The sequence below is a fragment of the Helicoverpa armigera genome, chromosome 29, assembly GCF_030705265.1.
Source record: "Helicoverpa armigera isolate CAAS_96S chromosome 29, ASM3070526v1, whole genome shotgun sequence".
Lineage (NCBI taxonomy): Eukaryota > Metazoa > Arthropoda > Insecta > Lepidoptera > Noctuidae > Helicoverpa > Helicoverpa armigera.
Genome location: NC_087148.1, coordinates 5,337,806 through 5,358,343, shown reverse-complemented (window position 1 = coordinate 5,358,343; position 20,538 = coordinate 5,337,806). Strand labels below are relative to the sequence as shown.

Below are 20,538 nucleotides of genomic sequence, written 5' to 3'. Positions count from 1 at the left end.
ACAACTTCAGCAGCCATTTGACACTGCATCTTGGCAGACAGTAGATCGACACTACATATTACTGGAGTTAAAAATGCTAAGTCTGGGTCATAAGACTTCTGCCTTATCCTTATAAGTTATTTGTGGTCAGCGCAGCATATGTTCTTCTTCCATACTACTACTATCTGACGTCATCTCACAAGTGACACTCTTTCCAGCCATATCGTCTTCCACACAATCTAACCGTCGTTTCTTTAGTCATCATTTTCCTCTCAAGAATTCAAACTAAATCATCCTCCGAGCCTTTTCCCAATCATGTTGGGGTCGGCTTCCAGTCTAACCGGATTCAGCTGAGTACCAGTGCTTTACAAGAAGCGACTGCCTATCTGACCTCAACCCAGTAACCCGGGCAACCCGATACCCCTTGGTTAGACTGGTGTCAGACTTACTGGCTTCTGACTACCCGTAACGACTGCCAAGGATGTTCAATGACAGCCGGGACCTACAGTTTAACGTGCCATCCGAAACACAGCCAATGGTGTCTAAGATATACTTAGAAAGTACATACAAACTTAGAAAAGTTGCATTGGTACTTGCCTGACCTGGGATCGAACCCGCGCCCTCGTACTTGAGGTTGGTCCTTTACCCACTAGGCCACCACGACTCAAGAATTCAAACTAAATACGAGCATAAATTCTATATAAGATTACTTTTTTATGATAAAGATAAAAGTAATAAGAATGTATTATCTAGCAAATAAAGGCTTCAAAATGTAATAAACACGAATAAAAACATGGATAAAAAGTAATCTTTATGGATAACATACAATGTTTATAACTAATCTGAACAACTGTAATGTATGTGCAGTATAGTTAATGTAGGACTACAAATTATATGAATAAAGTAGGAAAATTAAGTTTCAAGTCTGTCGAATTCGCAAAGAATCATCTATGAACTCACCTAAATCAATATGAGACAATAAGACAGATTTTAACCATAATAGAAGTTAGAAAGGGCATAACCAATTACGTAATTTTCTCCAATCCACAGGCAAAACCGCAGGGCACAGCAAATGCAAACAACAGCCAAGATCTACATGACTAACCTTCCACCTCAATAAGGAGATCAATACAAAAGAATAACAATTATTTAAACCTACATAAATTAATAGAATACCCGCCAAGCTTGGCACTGGACCAAGTAGGACAGATTAAATATGCGGAAATCCCAAAACGCTTGGCATGCGTTGCATTTAGATCGGGTTTTGGCACGTTTATGCTATATATTTCCGAAATTATGTCTAAGAATAGTTAGATAGATCTATTTTAATGTCGGTGATGCGGAGAAATTAAAGTCATGGTGTGAGGAAGGATATAGTAGAAGAGGAAGGCCAAAGAAACTATGGATGGATTTATGTAAAAGTCGATAAGGCTAGAAACAATTTTGCTTGTGAGATGACGGCAGACAGAAGAGTATAGAAGAAGAAAATACACTGCGCTAGCCGTCTCAAATAAAATTAGGATAGAAGGAAGGGCGGGAGGATGAAGATACGTTCTGTATGGTATGAGATTTTCATCCTAAAGCTAACATGGAGTTTCCGCACTTACAAACTTATACATAAGCTACTGTTCCGTTGACATACCTAAAAGCATCAGTCCCCTGTCCTATCCCAATTTATTTGTTGTCGGGGCACATGTCTTCATCTTCTATCCCTTTCTATCTGACGTCATCTCACAAGTAAAATTCTTGTAACCATATCGTCTTTCACACAATTCATAAAGGTCCTAATCCTCTATATCCATCCACAGTCATACTCAACACCTTCTTCACAACATGATCCTTATTTATCTGCAAACCATGCTCATACCATGACTATCTAACATTGAAATAGTTTCTAAAATCGGCGCTATAGTTCCTAACATTAGCTCTTTAGCTTTATAATATAGCTAGTACAGAAGAGGGTTTTGCCCTAAGTGATTTCCTAGCAAGCCTAAGTTTCTAACGTTCTTCATGAACCATTAATTTAATTACGAATCAATTATTATTCATACAGAGAATCGAAAGCCGATTGTTTCTTGCGTGGGTGAGCGTAGAGGTAGAAAGTGTATGCGGAAGAGTTTTTGTTGCTATATGAAGTATGTTTGTTGCTAATAATGCTTGGTTGATTGAATTTAAGGATCTATCGTTTGCTTAGCCTTTTACATCCTTGGGTAAGTCTGAGTCTGAGCATACTACCGACTTAACTGTCGGCCGATAATAGGCCTGATGTTCGGTTGACAGCATATTTTGAAATTCCCTGGCTTATCAACAACACAAACGTCCGCTTTTACTGTTTACTTTGAAACTTGAACTTAAAAATTCATAGAAACATAGAAACATGACACATAACATTATTCTTTATTGCACACATAAATACATTTTGACACACTGAAAACAGAGATATTATGCACAACGGCAAGCGTAACCCAGTGTTGGGTTCTCTTACAGCAAACCTTAGAGTGAAAGAGTGATTTGATGGGGTAGGGCAAATTTGCAACTATCCTAATCACTCCTGATTTTATTTTATATATGAAAATAATTATGAACTAAATACTGTTTAACCTCACCTTGTTTACACCAGTAAAAAACTACTGATAAACCAATGGCCTAGTTTAAAATGCATTTCTATTTTTACACGGTTAAAATGAAGATAACATACTACTTAGTTGCGGGTTATTACGGCTAAAGTAAATGCTTTCAAATACTTTACAATAAATACGAATGTTTGCAGAAGTGTGAAAAGGGATTTCGATAATCCTTGCCAATATTATAAATGCGAAAGTAACTCTGCCTGTCTGTTTCTGTAGCTTTCAAGCCAAAACTACTGTTCTAAATAAAAAAATGATTGGTACACAGATAGTCATCAGCCTGAAAAAGGATTGGAACAAAGACAGTCTAGAGCCTGAGAATTTACATAGGCTGCTTTTTATCTGGGTGCAGAAAGTGCTTCCCTCAAGGCGCGGGTGGAGCAGCTAGCGGAAGCTAGTTTTGAATAATACCTATTTAAAATGCATCTAACTAGTAATTTAGAGCATTTAACGAACCTCTTTCGCTGGCAGGAGGTAAGTAAAAACAACACCTATTTAAAATGCAACTACTAATTCAAAATTGACAAACTTGCTTACCACAATTCGTTACAAAAACGCAACCAAACACCAGACTATCATTCTCTCTCATTCCTTCAAACAGATAAACAGTATCGAGTCGCGGGCGCATAGCAAGCGCCTTGAACGACAGGTTTTACATCCTGTGTAGTTACTAAGTATAAGTACTAAGGCACAAGTACACCGATAACATAAACGCCCGTTATTCTAAAACCACTGTTTACTTAGAAACTCTAGCAACTAGCTTGACGTTTTTTAAGCGCATGTAGGTCTATTCTATATGAAAAAAAAGCCATTGACTCTTCGTGGTGGCCTAGTGGATAAAGAACCAAATTCTCAAATATGAGTGGTGCGATTCCAGGTTAGGCAAATGCAAAGGCAACTTTTCTAAGTTTGTATGTACTTCCTAAGTATATCTTGGATACCAATGACTATGTTTTGGACACTATGTTTTGGCACTTTAACCTGTAGGTCCCGGCTGTCTTTTAACATCTTTGGCCGAAGCTGGTCAGTCCGACACCAGTCTTACCAACGGGTATTAGGTTGCCCGGGTAACTGGGTTGAGGAGGACAGACAGGCAGTCTCTCCTTGTAAAACACTGGTACTCAGCTGCATCTAGTTAGACTGGAAGCCGACCCCAACATAGTTGGGAAAAGGCTCGGGCGACAACGGTTGTTTTAAGGAAACTGACGTTTATGTTGTCGGTAGATTTTGGCCTCAGTTAACTTTCTTGTGTAAATATACGAGTACTTTGATCTGCAATGTTGGGTAAGGTTTAAACATCACGGTTGTTCTCACAAGGGGTATGCCAGAGCTCCGGGATTGTTCGCGCGAGTTACCGCGGCGCTGGTACATAAAGGGGTTAAGAAGGAACATGGTGGGTTTTAGTCAGTAAGAGTATGACTAGTATAGGTTCCTCACGCTGATGAAAAAATCTATGGACGGAGACTCATCAAAAATTATACGAGTCGAACATAGATCTTCCATTTTTAGGGTTCCGTAGCCAAAATGGCAAAAACGGAACCCTTATAGTTTCGTCATGTCCGTCTGTCCGTCTGTCCGTCTGTCACAGCCGATTTACTCGGAAACTATAAGTACTACAGTGATGAAATTTGATGGGAATATGTGTTGTATGAACCGCTACAAAAATATGACACTAAATAGTAAAAAAAAGAATTGGGGGTGGGGCCCACCATACATGTAACTGAGGGATGAAATTTTTTTTTTCGATGTACATACCCGTGTGGGGTATCAATGGAAAGGTCTTTTAAAATGATATAAAGTTTTCTAAAAAACATTTTTCTTAAAGTGAACGGTTTTTGAGATATCAGCTCTCAAAGTCGTAAAAAGTATGTCCCCCCCCCTCTATTTTTATAACTACGGGGTATAAAATTCTAAAAAAAATAGAGGTGATGCATGCTAATTAACTCTTTCAACGATTTATGGTTTGATCAAAGTATCTCTTATAGTTTTTGAGATAGGTTGATTTAACTGTAATTTACGGAACCCTTCGTGCACGAGTCCGACTCGCACTTGGCCGGTTTTTTTTAAGTCGGTTAATTAATATTTCAAACCAATACAAAATAACAAACCTATTGGGAAATACCTGAATTATAGATACGTATTAAACGTACTATTTTCGCTAAACCACGCATGGCGATGCGGTTTTCCTTTCCAAGTTATCCATTACATTAAAATAATATTAAAGTTACTTTAATTAGTAGGTAAAATTTTGATGACGAACATGGCCAAAGTACGGTACATTGTAATGACTTGTAATAACTTCATGTAATATTCGTTTTCAGTTTAACTGGCTGTATCTGAATCACATCAAACTGATGACAACAAGAATGTTTTTGTTACTTCAAGCGAGAACGGCGGAACGTATTTAATAAAACACACAGGTTAATACATAGAGAGAAGTGTTTTTTTTCTTTGCTATGGCTTATTACACATCATCATCATCATCATCCTCCTGCCCTTATCCCAATTTTATTAGTGGTCGGTGCAGCATGTTTTCTTCTTCCATACACTTCTATCTGCCGTCATCTCACAAGTAACATTCTTTCTTTCTATGACATATTACACATACAGATAAATATATTACTTCGATATGTTTTACCAAAAGTAGGAATAATTCAAGCCTTCATCTGTAAGTAAATGAGCTATCTAACACTGAAACATTTGAAACAATTCTTCTAATCTGTCCCGTAGGATGGGATCAGCCTGATCAAGCAAAGGAACAAACAAACTTTTACGTATGCCTTATAATAATCATCATGGACATTTTCCATCATAAGATAAAAATACATGCAAATAAATATTTTGAGTTAGAGTTTTACATACCCTTCATCACTTCACAATCTGTTTTGGTCATTCAAGTACCGAAACGAAAGAAATGAATCGCGGTCAAGTCAAATCAGTCTTAATTTGGTCATTGACCTTCCGATCCTCGTCATCAGAGGAAGTCTACAATTACCTTATGAATTGGCGTACATAACCGTTGTTTGAAAAGTGGCAAAATTGCCAGAAGTATTGGGTTGCCCGGGTAACTGGGTTGAGGAGGTCAGATAGGCAGTCGCTCCTTGTAAAACACGGGTAAACAGACTGCTAGCCATCACGGTTTATGCGATTGGTGTTAGACAAATTGACAGAGAAGATATAGTAATCGTTGTCCTTTTTCCCTTTGGTCCCTTTGGGTACGGAACCCTAAAAAAACTATCGCACAAAAATACAAGCAAATTTTTATTCCAGAGGCAAGTATAAATTCTCTCGAATAATAATACATTTGGTATACAATAATATCAAATAAATACAATAAAACAGGAATCAAAATCAAAAGTCGTTTATTCAAACTCGGCTGCAAAACAGCACTTTTTGAACGTCAGAAATTGACAAAAGACAGCCCCAAAACGCCCACCCTTCACCACTTCCTATGTGTTTTTGCTGGGAAGAAGAAGTGGCGCAACAAACTCCCCAGCAGAATGAAACCGTATGCGGAAGCTAGTAGTTCTACAACTTAAATAAACACTCAGGCCCCTTATTCACAAGTTTCCTCACATACCAGACTAAGACTAGAAAATTCAATGGAAAACCAACATTGTACACTAAGAAATAAGTATCATTTTAACACAGCAGAGCATATACAAACAATTATTACGGGTATACTTTACAAGTGTCAATTGATTCTCATATGGGGACAGTTGTGTTGTTAGAATAGATAAAAGTGTAATTTTAAACCGTTTTTTTTTTTGTATCAAGGTTTTAAGTTCGCAAACATGTACAATTTTCACATATTTGCTCGTAGTGCATCGGAAAGCACGTAAATAACGGTCCTGCTTGTGATCTCTCTCCGGTGGTGTCGGATTGTCGTCCCATCGCGCTATGAGAGTGAAGGAATAGTGAGTGCACCTGTGTCCAAGCAAATGTGCCCAAACTATAATATGTTCTGTGCAGCTGACTGATCTTCTTAGAGAGAAGTCGCCATGACTGAAATTCGGTCTGGACGTCACTATTAAACTATTAAAATAATACATTTTAACTCATAGCCCCTTTCAGAGCGGTAAAACTATTTTCAAGAGTTGTCAACGTTCGATCACCCATCCATTAATTGATCGCGACATAGTAACTACAATTCGCCAAATAATGAGTCAATGAACACAACTGTATTTTATCAATAAGCTATAGGTATCATACGTTAAGTATGTATCAATAACAATTTGCTTTTACACCCGATACCTATGTACAGACTAGCACATCCAACCGAACTAAATCAATCAATCTTCAATAGAATTTCAACCTTATCACAATAGTGGAAAGTTAATCTACCTATACTAATATTATAAAGCTGAAGAGTGTTTGTTTGAACGCGCTAATCTCAGGAACTGCTGGTCCGATCTGAAAAATTCTTTCAGTGTTAGATAGCCCATTTATCGAGGAAGGCTATACTATGGGCAATATATTATCACGCTAAGACCAAAAAGAGCGGAGCACCAATGAAGAATGTTTCAAAATTGGGGGATATTTTCCTATTAAGAGAGCTTACGCTGCGTGCGCTGCGTAAACGGTTAAAGTTTCGCAAAAATCATGTATGACAGAATTGTTCCCCTTTATAAGTTCTAAAAAAAAGTCCGCGACAGCATATGTCTATCTTTTAAGGTTAGCTCACTATAACCGTCGCAAGTTAAGGCGAGGAAGTGGTCAACAATAATTCCATAACCGGCACGCGCATCTAAGGCGCCAAAAGGGGTCGGAGCGTCTGAGCGGGGCGAGGATAACAATACGCGCGCTAGCTTATAACTAAAAGTCGTAAGCGACAAAATGGTTTTGTAATTTTATTATTTAGAAATGATAATTTGATAAAAAATCCTACTACAATTTTAAAGAGTATGTATATACTCAACTACTAAAAAAGTTAAGAGGCTTTAATCGGTCCCGTTTGCCCATAATATGTGAATCTCTTTTTAAAAAGAGGTATGTTTGATATATTTTTCTCTGTTATAAAAGTTACCTAATCATGTTTCTACAACTAACAAAATAAGGTTTATATCATGAACTTTCAGGTAACCAAGTTGTATTTTCATCCGTTTTGTATTTACTGAGAAAAATTGACATCCTTGGCGCCAAAAATTCCAATTCGTCCTCTTAAACTCAGCGTTAGCCCAAAGTAACTATTCCACGCGGACGAAGTCGCGGGCAGAAGCTAGTGTTCAATAAAGCGACTGTACATGAAATGTAAGCAATACTGTACAAACTCTAAATTGTCGATGGTATGCTATTTAGTGGTAACTGTCACCCATCCGGATAACGGCCTCGGTTATTTGCGCTTAACCTACTAATATGGTTCGTGGGAAAGTGAAGTAAAGTACCGCCTACCTATCCATTTAAAAGCGGCATGTTTTTCTAATCACTAATACAATTAAGGTTAACTTACTTTAGAGAAAGAAATGATACATGAACTACAATGCCCATCAATTTAACTAGCCCTTCTGCAAACAGAGGAATTCGTCATGACAAGATGGACTATCATATACAAGGTTTGACTGCGGCAATCTTTGCTTAATCTTATGATCGATAGAGCCCTGCGTTGACTAGCAACGAGCTCATAGTCAATGCGTCAACCAGAGCAACTTGTCTGCCAAAGTTCAGAATCAGAATAGGAAATATTTATTTGTTGAACATAGGTATTACACAAGGATCGTATTATTATACGAGGTGCGCTATGTTTTGCCATGAAGGTTGCTATTACCCCAGCTATTTTTCCTGCCCAAGTTACCACAACAAAACAGCAACCCACCCATCAATTTCCAATCCTCGCTCACCAGCGCTTAACCTTCGTGGGAACGTACAAACGACATAATTACACATCCGCACTATAGCAGTACTAAGTGAGGAGAAAGTGACAAGTTAACATGACAAGTGACAAACGAGACCAATCATTGGGAATAGGCGCCGTGTGCCATTCAAATGTAGTTAGAAAACTAGCTAGTTTTGTTGCAGAAAACTGTGATTAGTTCAAAGAAGAAAAAACTGCTAGAAATGATGAGTAAACTGCAAAATATTACAAGAACCTGAAGCAATTTTTGCACGGGTGTCGATAAGATTTCAAACACAATATTGTCTACAAATACCTGTAAAATCCTCAAGATAGATAGATAGATAGATAGATTATTCTTTATTGTACACCAAGACACAACACAGGACATCACAACATACAAAAACACAGTACAATCGGCGGTCTTATTGCTTCTGAATATGAATTTAGTATGGTAACATTTGCCTTAATTATCATAGTCCATGGTGATAAAAACTCTCCCTGGGCTGCAGAATTCTTACTAGGAGTTACCACAGCTCTGGTAGATAAAGGGATCCAGAAAGAACAAGATGGGTCTTAGTAAAAGTCTAATACTCCCGCTGCAGCCAGAGCGAGAGGGGTCATTTGATGATTTCCTAATTAAAAATAAAGTGAGGAGCTACAAACAAAGTGAGGAGAAAGTTACAAACGAAACCAATCATTGGGAATAGGCGCCGTGTCTCATTCAAATGTAGAGAAAACTAGTTAGTTTTACTTGCAGAAAAATGTGCAAAAAAACTTAAAATTAACGACCAGAAAATATGAGTACTTAAACTAAAATAATTTACACGAATCCGTGCTGAAATTGCGTGTGTCAATAAGATTTCAATCAGTATTTTCTGTGATGACAATCACGAAATATTCGTTACTTATTATACTTTCAAAAGAAATATTTTTTTTATTACTACAAATAATACACTTCATGTGTGTACAGATATGATGAAATGACCTTGTATTAATCTACACAGCTTAGAGTATTCCAAACCTTGCCAGTGCTGCAGAATTCTTACTAGGAGTTACCGTGGCTCTGGTACACAAAGGCACAGGAGGGACCAATGGTGGGCATAGTCAGTAAGAGTCTGACACTCCCTCACGCTGCACCCACAGCGAGAGATGATCATCTGGTGATTTCCCACCTCACAAAACAGATAAGAGGGGTATTATATGAGCAATTGACACCTGTCAACTTATTGATTTCTGACACTTACGCGAATATAAGACATTTAAATAAAACTACTTTTACGGATTTTATCGCGGTTATATTATATTATTTAATCCCGACGTTTCGGATCCTTTACCTCCCTCGTCGCAGAACCCGCGTGAAACCAGCCACAGTTGAGCGTCTACCTGCTGTTCTTCCATACATAAGAGGAGTCACAGACAAGATTGGCTACATCTTGAAGCGAGCTTCAATCAAAACCTACTTCAAGCCGCTGAAGAAGATTAGTCAATTCTTACCACCTGTCAAGTGTCACATACCTCTACAAGATGCGGGTGTATACAAGCTTGAATGTGATTGTGGTCTCTCTTACATAGGCCAAACTAAAAGAAGCATAGGGACCCGCGTAAAAGAACACATCGCCGATGTCAAACACCGCCGTTCCAGACAGTCAGCAGTTTGTGAACACACACTAGACAAGGCCCAGCATTACATCAGATTTGATAAACCACAAGTCCTTGCAAAAGAAAACCGATTCCTACCTAGGATGATTCGCGAGGCTATTGAAATTAAAAAACATCCAAATTTCAATAGAGAAGATGGCTGGGTCATACCACCTGCTTGGAATCCCATCATAGAAACTATTAAATCAAAATCCAAGCCTACAACTGCTCGACCTAAGGATACAGTTAGCTCGTTTTGCGTGAATCGGATTGTCAATAATAATTAACAAAATGTAGGGTAGCTCTTTGTAACTAATATATCAAGACGACCAACACCTTAGTCTGCCCGTGACCATGGATGCTGTAAAGGATCCGAAACGTCGGGATTAAATAATATAATATAACCGCGATAAAATCCGTAAAAGTAGTTTTATTTACCTGTCAACTTCTAAGGGACAATACCATAGTTTGTGCTGACTGACAGCTACTGTCAACTGCACCAAAAATTGTTCACAAATGAGTGTACAGTCAACCGCACGTCAGTGGTAACTGTCATGCACCTTAACTCAATAGTAATAAGTACGATTTTTCTATAAAACTGTTACCACTGACCTGAAGTTGACTGTACAAATGAGTGCAGAGAAAGTGACAAGTCAACATGACAGGCGACAAACGAGACCGAACGAGAGAATAGGCGCCATCGACAAATAGAAAACTTTTCAAATGCTGTAGGAAATCTTTTCACTGGAATTTAAAAAAACAAGGTTATGAGTTGGCCTTCTCTGTACTATAACATTTTATCAGGGACATATGTAGATTCACCTTATAAATATGAAACGCGAAATTTTGTATGTAAGTAGTTTTGTACGCGAAAGTTTGGATTAGTAGTATGTTTTATCCTCTTTCACGCAAAAACTACTGGATGGATTAAGATGAAACTTGGCACTAACAATAAAGTAACATACATATATGGTAATTTTTATCCATATAAGGGAAGTAAACGAGTGAAACCGTGGACGGAAGCTAGGAAAAGTAAATAAAGCTACTTCTGTAGCTCCCACATTTAATAAAAACCACTACAAACACAGAAAAGCTTAGTCAATAAACTCAGTTAATTTAGGAATGCAAACAAATTCCGGTACCGGCTAAAATCAGAAATTATGCATGGCAAAAATAGACATGTTAGGTATGCTGTAGCCATATGCAAAAGAATAGGTACGCTAAAAAAGGAAAGTTTGAATTTTGCAATTGTATTTATTTAGCATGTTTTTGGTTACATATTCATTCATTCAACAAAAAATGTTGACATTGACTTTGAAATAAGCTGTTTTGAACAACTATATTGGCTTCAAAACCGGATGCAGCTGAATACCAGTGTATTACAAGGAGCGAATGCCTATCTGAACTCCTCAACCCAGTCACCCGGGCAACCCGATACCCCTCGGTAAGACTGTTTATCAGACTTTCCAGCTTCTGAGTACCCGTAACAACTGCCAAGGATGTTCAAATGCCAACCAAGACCCACCAATTCACCGTGGCTTCCGAAACAAAAGAAACAGCTGCACTATTATTATTAAAACAACATTACTATTTCCTACAGCTAAGTACGAGTAGTTTAACAACAGTATTATCAGTAAAGTTAACCTTGAGGTCTATTAGCTAGACCTTGTCTCTTATAAGGTCAATTGGCACCTGAGATAAAGAATTAGCTAGGCTAATCCGGACTTAAGGATGAAATTCTAGAGCGTATTGGGGCCATTTTTTTACGGATTAACTGTCAAAAAAAAAGTATTACTTATGACTGTATTGCAAGTGCTAGTTTGCCTATGTCTATGTATAATTGTATACTTATACTAGACTTATTATACATATAAGACTGCGAAACTGTTGAACCGACTTAAAAACATCTTTCACTGTTGGAAAGCCAAACTCTTGACGAGTAACGTAGGCTATAATTTATCCGTATACGGGAACAAGTGCCTCCGGGACACGGGTGAAACCTTGGGACAACAACGAGTCCTTAAAATGTTTTTATCAAATAAAGGGATCCGGAAGGATTAAACTCAAAATATTGATTTACTCGTCGAGGTATTTACAGGTGTTAATAATAATGTCAAGGTGCAGCTTAATGGCCTTTTTCAGGCGTTGAAAATTTAAGGGCTTATACATAATATACTCATTACTATAATCTATTATTGTCTTTGACTGTCACCTTCATCTTTTAACTGACTGGCCCCCCAAAAATCCGTAAAGACTGAACTCAAGGTTCTTAAACTTTCACATCGATTGATAGACCCAAATCAAATCACAAACAAATACCCAGCTTACCAGTAAAAACACATAGGAAAAGGTATATTCATTAATCTGAGGAAATAGTGAAGGTCAGGCGTTTTGAGGACTGTCTTTTGTTTGTCATAATGTTTTGACTGTCACAGCCGACGTCCCAAAAAGGTTCTCAATTCGGCTGTTTATATTTTTTTATAAATGTTTGTTTGCGACCGAAAGACTGACTTCTAGACCGATGCTACTGAAAGTATGTTTTTGTTTTTAGTGTTTTTAGAAGTCTGTTTTATTTCTTTCAATAAAAACTACTGGATTACTGTACTTCAGACTCGCCAAGACACATCACACCCTGGGTCAAGTTCAAGGACAACATAAACGTCAGTTTTCTTAAAATAACTGTTCACTATGAATTTTCACGTTCAATTTTCAAAGTAAACAATTATTTTAGGGAAAGTAACTACTGAAATAATTTAAAAGACATACAGCTGTGTTGCTGGGAAGTTTGCTCATCACCATTTCTTCTGCAGAAGCGGTGAAAGGATGGCGTTTTTGGAGGTGCTATCCAATGTAATTTGACGTGAAAAAGTAGGTACTCATTCAGTAAGCCTAATTTTAATAAATTAATTTGATGTCTATGTCGTAAGTAAACTTGGGTCTTGATGTAGGTAAGCACACTATATTCGTAAAGGATATCAAAATCGTTAGAGCATAGCGGTCGAGACAACCGACCGCTTGGAACTGGACCCACGGCAACCAAGCATGACGCTGAGAATTTTATATATCGACAACATGAATCATCAGGTTACCTTCCTGTGGCTTATAAAATCAGCCAAAAATACATTGTAATTACCCTCCTATCGCGCTATGAAAGTGAAGGAATAGTGAGTGCACCTGTGTCCAAGCAAATGCTTGTGCACTATAATATGTCCTGCGCAGCTGGCTGATCTCCTTACGGAGAATAGCTGTCGACTGGGTGGACATCATCATCCAAAAATAATACGACTTATGGTTTTAGAGAAACAGAGGTGTAATATAAACGGGCTGCGGGATTGTTCGCGCAAGTTACCGCGGCGCTGGTACACAAAGGGCTCCAGAAAGAACATGGTGGGTTTTAAGTCAGTAAAAGTCTGACACTCCCTGACGCTGCACACAACGGAAGGGCATCATCTGATTATTGTCTACCAGAACAAAAGGTTGTTCAATATACTATTTACTACAAAAGATGAATAGATGTTTTTATATGGAGAAAACGGGTGAGCAATACTCGTGTGTAAATGTACATGCATATAGTATTTGGTATACGTAATCTTGGGAGAGCGTAGTATTGGTAAAATTGCCGAATCATACAAAAACAATGTGCATGAATACACATAGGTATGGCTCACTCAATTTATTGAAAACATCTGTATCACATTAATAGCATCCATACAAATTTTCGGCCACTGTGGCTTCTCGAAGATCAGCCAGCTGCACAGGACATATTATAGTGCAGAAGCTTTTGCTTGGACACAGGTGCACTCACTATTCCTTCACTCTCATAGCGCGATGGGATGACAATCCGACAACACCGGAGAGAGATGAAACGTAGGATTTGCGTGCCCTCAGATGCACGGGTGTATCAATCGTCAACTTCCAGACTCCGGGCTGCTTGCGATCACAAGCAAGACCGTTTACGTGCTCTACGATCCACGGGTGTATCAATCACCAATTTCCAGACCGGGCTGCTTTATGAAAATTATTTAAAACCCACAAAATTATTTCGGGCCAAAGTAACCTAGTCACAAATATCGGCTTAACGGTTTATCCAAAACCAAATGGAAAATGTTATTAATTTAAAATAATAATTTTAATTGTACCTACCTAGCTATTATACCTTTGTATCGAACTAATTGTAACATACCTATCCCATATGTTTTCCTGTTTTCAAGCAAAATAGTTTAAAAAGGCTGAAACGTATTCATAATTTTGTCGTAGATATAGGTTAACGTGTAGGCAGGCACGGTGGAGTGATGACTTGCGCAAGACGGCTGGCAGGAGCTGGATGCGAGAAGCCGAAAATCGATCTCAGTGGCGTGCACTTGGAGAGGCCTATGTCCAGCAGTGGACTGCGATAGGCTGTTGATGATGATGATGATAGGTTAACGTTCGTTTCCAATATTCTATATTTTTCGGTTGTTTTGCATACTAGACATCGGAATACGACATCACTTATATGTATGGGGTAAATGTCGAAATTCTATATCTAAGTAAGCAAATCAGAGTATGGATACAATATTAGGAACGGCCATAAATCCACAGTGTAATCCATCCAAGGACTGTTGTTACTGTTACAGCCTTTGTATTGTCCCACTGCTGGGCTGCGGCCTCCTCTCACACGGAGAAGGATTGAGCATTAATCATCATGCTTGCTCAATGCGGGTTGCTGATTTCAGACTTTATAGTCCAGGTTTCCTCGAGATGTTTGCCTTCACCTTTTTATCAGCCATTGGCGTCCAAGTTATACTTAGAAAGTACATCCAAGGACATAGAGAAGCTTTTGTTCCACTGCCCGGATTACTTAGGTACTTTATTCGAGTGAAACCACAGGCAAAAACTAGGTTTAATAGATAAACAATAACGTTTTTATAATTAAGGTAAGTAGGTACTTCAACAGTTAACTTATCGGTCAATTTATTGATAAAGTCGATATCAAAAGTAGGTCTTATAGGACTAGTGTTCGATTCATTGAATACTAGCTAAACTTGCGGCGCCGATCGCTTTAAAATGTTGCATGAAATATCTTGAAAATCTATACTAGTAGGTATAATACAGAGAAAACATTCGTTTTTTGTACCCTAAAGACTCGCACTACTGAAGAGATTTGAACAATTCTTTCACTGTTGGAAAGCTACACTCTTCCCGAGTAACATAGGCTATATTTTATCCCGGTACGGGCAGTAGTTCCCACGGGACGGGACGACTGGTAATTAATATGATTTTAGAAGCTCGTGGATAAGTAATAGCTGCACGGGTTGATCATAAGGTTAAGCAACGATTGGCGCGGTCGGTCCCTAGATAAGTAACCATCTTGCCAAGACGAGTTCCTCCGTGTTTTGGAAGGCACATTAAATTGGTGGGTCCCGGCTGTCATTTGAACATCTTTGGCAGTCGTTACAGATAGTCAGGAGCCAGAAAGTCTGAGAAACAGTCTTACTAACACATTGTTGGAAAAAGCTTAGCAGATGATGACGTAATAATGAAAGAAAGAAAGAAACATTTATTTGCATAGAACCTAGGTGGTACCAAATATTATTAAATCGTTAAATAGTAAGTAGATTAATAATATAGGTAAATAGGAGAACTATAAAGCATAGTTTTGAAAGCTTAAAATAAGCTTACAAAAAACTATTTGCCTAACACAGTTTAAGTTAATAAACATACTGTAATACACACAAAATTGTGTGAAAGACTGTAGCTAACTTTACACAGTGACTCAGAGATCAATGCACTTTAGAATACATGCATAACTTTATCTGTCTGTCTGTTTATCTTAGCTATGGAACTGCTTGAATTTTACTATTGATGTTTTATTTTTTTGAGACTAGTGGTAGACTAGGAGTATTGTGTATGCTGGGACACAGGTAAATGGGTTGATGAGGTCAGATAGGCAGTAGCTCCATGTGGCACACTGGTACTCAGCTGCATATGGATAGACTGGAAGCTGACCTCAATATGTATAGTTGAAAAAACCTAAGCTGATCATGAAAAGCTACCACTTTACACTAGCTATTTTAAATTATTTTTGCATTTATACAAATCCTGATAATATTAAGAGTGAAAGTTTTCCCAGATTGATTGATTGATGGACCAATTTTCAAAGAATTCCATTGAGAAATGACCTGGGAATTGAGAATTCATATTAAGGATACTGTTTATCCTATAAATAGCATTTATGTATTACTTAAAACATAGCCTTATAGAAGTCGAAAACAAAAGGTAGCTTTGCAAAATTAAGTAATTGACCGACCGAAAATGGAGGTACACATTTAGATATTCGATTTTTTGCACAGTGAAAAAAAACATACTTTCAACCACTAGACTATCAAGGCAGTCATTGTTCTAACACATTTAGGTTAAATACCACATTAATGTGAAGTTTCGCATAATCTTTTACATAATTTGGTAATGAATTAACGTCTGTGCCACATATTTAAATCTATGGCATAATTCAGGCTAAATTATTACCGTCTTACCACAAAAACTTTTAAACGTCAGTTTATGCCTTGTCTAAAAAAATGTCAAATTATGACGTTGACATATGGTTCATTTTGCAGCCAAAATTTTATTAGACAAGTGTAAGACAGGGTTTAAAGTTTTTGTAGTAAGGCCCTTAAGGTTTAATTTTATGCAATATGTGTGTGATAAAATCTTGATATTATTTCATAGTATAAAAGTCTATGTTATGTTTATAAAATCTTAGGTTTCTGGTAACTTTTTGGTATTATTTGTTTATAACTTAAGCATTCCATAACATTGTTGGTTACAGTAGAAATAGTTGAAATCTTATACAATTTTAGGCAATGCATTAAAACACCCAACTTATTAAATTGAAGTAAGTAGTGATTTTAAAATATTTTGTTCATTAGCCTCAAAACTAGGGTCATAATATTTGGGTAAAATTAGTCACTGATTTTCAAAGTTCAAAAATGAACAATCAAAAACTTCCAAAGACACCTAACATACAATAATTTAGATACTTACATACTACAATAACTGAAAAACTACTATTCTACAACTTACCTCTTCAGTCTTGGTCCGTAAATCCTCTAAGCTCTTACTCGTCACCACATTTAACGTTCCATACGGATTCACACGCACAGGCTTATCATCGTCACACGGCACATCATATATATGTTCCGCATTTTCCACGTAAAACGTAGAAGTTTTCACTCCGCACTCGCACTGTAAATGGCATTTAAAACCATCCTTGTCCTCATTATTTTTACACTTACAACACACATCAGGTTGTGGCTCGGTGGTCTCAGTTTTGCACGCACCGCACGGTTTCTCTTCGTCCGATTTTAGTCTCGTGTACGGCAGACTGGACGTCGAGTTGTTCGTAATGGCACAGTTGAGAGAATTTATGCAACGAGATATCGGATCCGAGGTCTGGTTCGGCAGTAACGTACGATTGGTTATGTCTAAAATTTCGGTACATAAGTAGTGTATTTCTTTCGGCTTTTTTGGTGTGTCTACTGTCCCTTCGCGCTTCTGTAAGACTTTTTCGAGCTTTTCCAACATTCTTTTCGCTTCTTTCTTTTGTTGTTCTGTGTTTTCAGGTATTGTTGGCGCTTTGAAGATTCTTGGAGGCTTTGCAGGCGGAGGACCGGCAGGCAACGGTTGTTTCAAAGCCTTTTTTAAGGTATCGGTTAGTTTTAAATGTGGATTTTTACGCTCCAGGCGTATTGTTTCACTGGAATCACAGAACTGGTCCATAGCCTGAAGGTTTGTTAGATGAGTTTTTTCCGGAGACTTCTCAAATTGTGACATGAGCCGTTTGATTCGGCCATTTTTGTCTTCCTCAACGTTTTCAGTCTCGGAACTGACTCCACTGTCAGTCATGGCCTCCTGTTTCTCATTCTCCTTTCTTTTAGGTTTCACAATGGTTGCATACTGGTCTAAAATATGTTGAGGGACTTCCGAATCAGGAATGGAGTCAAACTGCCCATCTACCTCTCGGACTTGACCGACAATTTCCACAAATTCGGACTGAGGCACAAAGGTACTTTGACTTTGAGGCACAAAATTCTCCTTCCTCATTTGATCCTCCAAGAAGTTCCCAAGCCTTTTCAGCCTGTCTTTGCTCAGTTTTCTTTCCATTCTGAGAGAAAAATCACTGGTTTCTGACCTACCGTTGCAACTGTCGTGTCGCTTGGGGCTGTTGGCTATTTTCTGGCTCCTGTCGCACCGGAAAGCATGGCTCCTATGCAGCTTCTTCCCAGGATCACTGGTCTGCCGAGATAAAGAGTTCTTAGTTTCACTGGCACTCCGCCTCACTTCGTTTTTACTGTATAAGTAACTGGAATTAGGTTTAGGCGTCCATTCGTCACTACTCTCTGATTCATTCTCGATATTGTCCTTATTAAACGATAGTTCATAATCAATGTTTTCATTGTTTTCCTTCCCATAGTTCGATACAAATACGCTTTTCTGTTTACACAACTGCAACTCAGCCCTCTTCGGTATATTTTCACTGTTCAAATTCTCGAATTTACTCTTTATTTCTTGCACTCTGTTCTTTGCAGATATCATTTCGATACGGCATAATACATTTTTGTTACCACTAATTTAACACACGACGCTTTTATTCGACCCTTTTTAAACTAACACATATTTTTCACCCATTTTGTTTTCGAATTTAAAAAACGAATCAAAAACAACTGCTTGTTTTTTTTCAAAACACGGTTCAAGGCACTCACAGTTTTAATCATGGAATGATTGTAAACTGTGTTATCTAAAAGTCCGCGATACGTAGGAAGTTGCACGATACAATAGTTTTAATTGCGAAAGTGGAACGTCAATTGTTATTTTACTCGTTGTTAACTATTTTGAAACACAATGCACTTGACAGAAAGTTTACATAAACAGTTGCTCGTTCGTCGTACGGCGGACACGGCATGGCACTTAACGGTATTGCCAGACGTCAAGAAAAATCTGCCCGATCATCTCGGGAGAAAGTTATTTTTATCTTCTGATTGAGTAAACGATAAATGAATTAACACATTTTTATCTTCACTCTTCTAAATTGTAACATTTTAAGATTATTATCACTGATCAATACTAAATCGGTGAGATGAGTCAGAATTTACAATGTTTTTCCTTAATTCAATTAATGTTAGTGACAGTAGCACAACTGACGATGTTAAATACTAAAGTAACTATGAATCAGTGCAAATGACTAATAAATTATGGGCTGTAATTAATATAACGTTTAATTTTACCTTACACAGGCATAAACTAGAAGTCGGAAAGTATGTAGGAGTAATAATTTCAAAATCCATTGGGATGACATTCATGACGTACAAGAATAGACGTAACTATTAAGATGGAAGTGCTATTTATAATTTTCCTTGTATATTTATAACTTAATTATTAATCTGCGTGCCTACCCGCTTATGTATGACGCGGACGAAAATACTTTGAAATTGTAAAACTGATTTATTTCTATTACTCACATTTAAATCACACAAAGCCACTACACGTGATTTATAAAAGATATGATACGCTTAAGAAAGATAAAGACATATGTGAGATTTGTGTATTAAATACTTACCAATTTTCACAATAGGTAATGTAGTTTTCGATGATGAATTAACGGCAATTTCACACCCAAACAAATTGAAAACCAACTTAATAGAGAAAAAAGAAAAACCAGTTCGTAATAGTATTTTTTTCCAAACTTACAAAAAAATATTATTTTTGATAACACTGTCAAGATAAAATCTCCCCGTATTTGGGATCTATTTTTTTATCAAGATAACGAGCAGCTGAGATTGTTTTTCGTTCGGATATTCGTATCTGTGGTTATACAGAAACTTGTTTTAAACATAATTACATTTTAACAAGCGCAAAACTAAAGCCTTGCCAGTCAGAAATTAAATTGCAACTATTAGTTTATTATTTATTAAATTCATATATTTTTATTACTCATTGTATAAATTAAGAATTTTTCCCTCTTATTGTTAAAGATATCCGAACATATTCTTAGCTAAGTAAATTGGTGCCAGCGACATCTCTGGACGAATAGTAAAACCACGTTCCGTAATTCTGTAAATCGCCATCTACTGTCGAGTGGATAAGGCTTTGACATGACTGTTTTGCGCTTCTTACTGATTTCGATGATTGTCGACAGATGCCACTTTGAATTGTACATTAAAAATATTTTTTTTATGTTTGTTCGAGCATATCTTCGGTGTTTACCAACTTATCCGAAGATTATTTTCTTGTTTGAAAGGGTATACTTACTTCCCAAATGGTACCACTGTCATCAAGTCCAGGATCTGATGATGGAAACTCTGAGAAGTAAAGGCTTATTTTCGAAAATTGTAGGCATGCGTCTAAAAACTTGACAATCAGATGTGTCTGATAACACTACTACACACTAGTAAATAGGTACCTACTAAGGGAATAGGTAAGCAA

The 20,538-nt window shown here is 37.5% G+C and overlaps 1 protein-coding gene across 2 annotated transcripts in view; it reads right to left on the bottom strand.

Moving 5' to 3' along the window:
- LOC110380639 (DENN domain-containing protein 2B) overlaps positions 1-19,877 on the bottom strand; it is a 75,846-nt gene extending 55,969 nt beyond the window's left edge. Inside the window, exons 1-2 of one of the 2 annotated variants that reach the window (XM_064042736.1) lie at positions 19,673-19,877; positions 17,140-18,351 (exon numbers count right to left, since the gene is read on the bottom strand). In XM_064042736.1, the coding sequence (XP_063898806.1) occupies positions 17,140-18,219 (1,080 nt within the window). In that variant the 5' untranslated portion in view covers positions 18,220-18,351; positions 19,673-19,877. Of the gene's footprint in view, positions 1-17,139; positions 19,249-19,672 lie in introns of those variants that run through there. The other variant, XM_064042735.1, reaches the window with a different exon arrangement.
- Between the last annotated feature and the right edge of the window lie 661 nt (positions 19,878-20,538).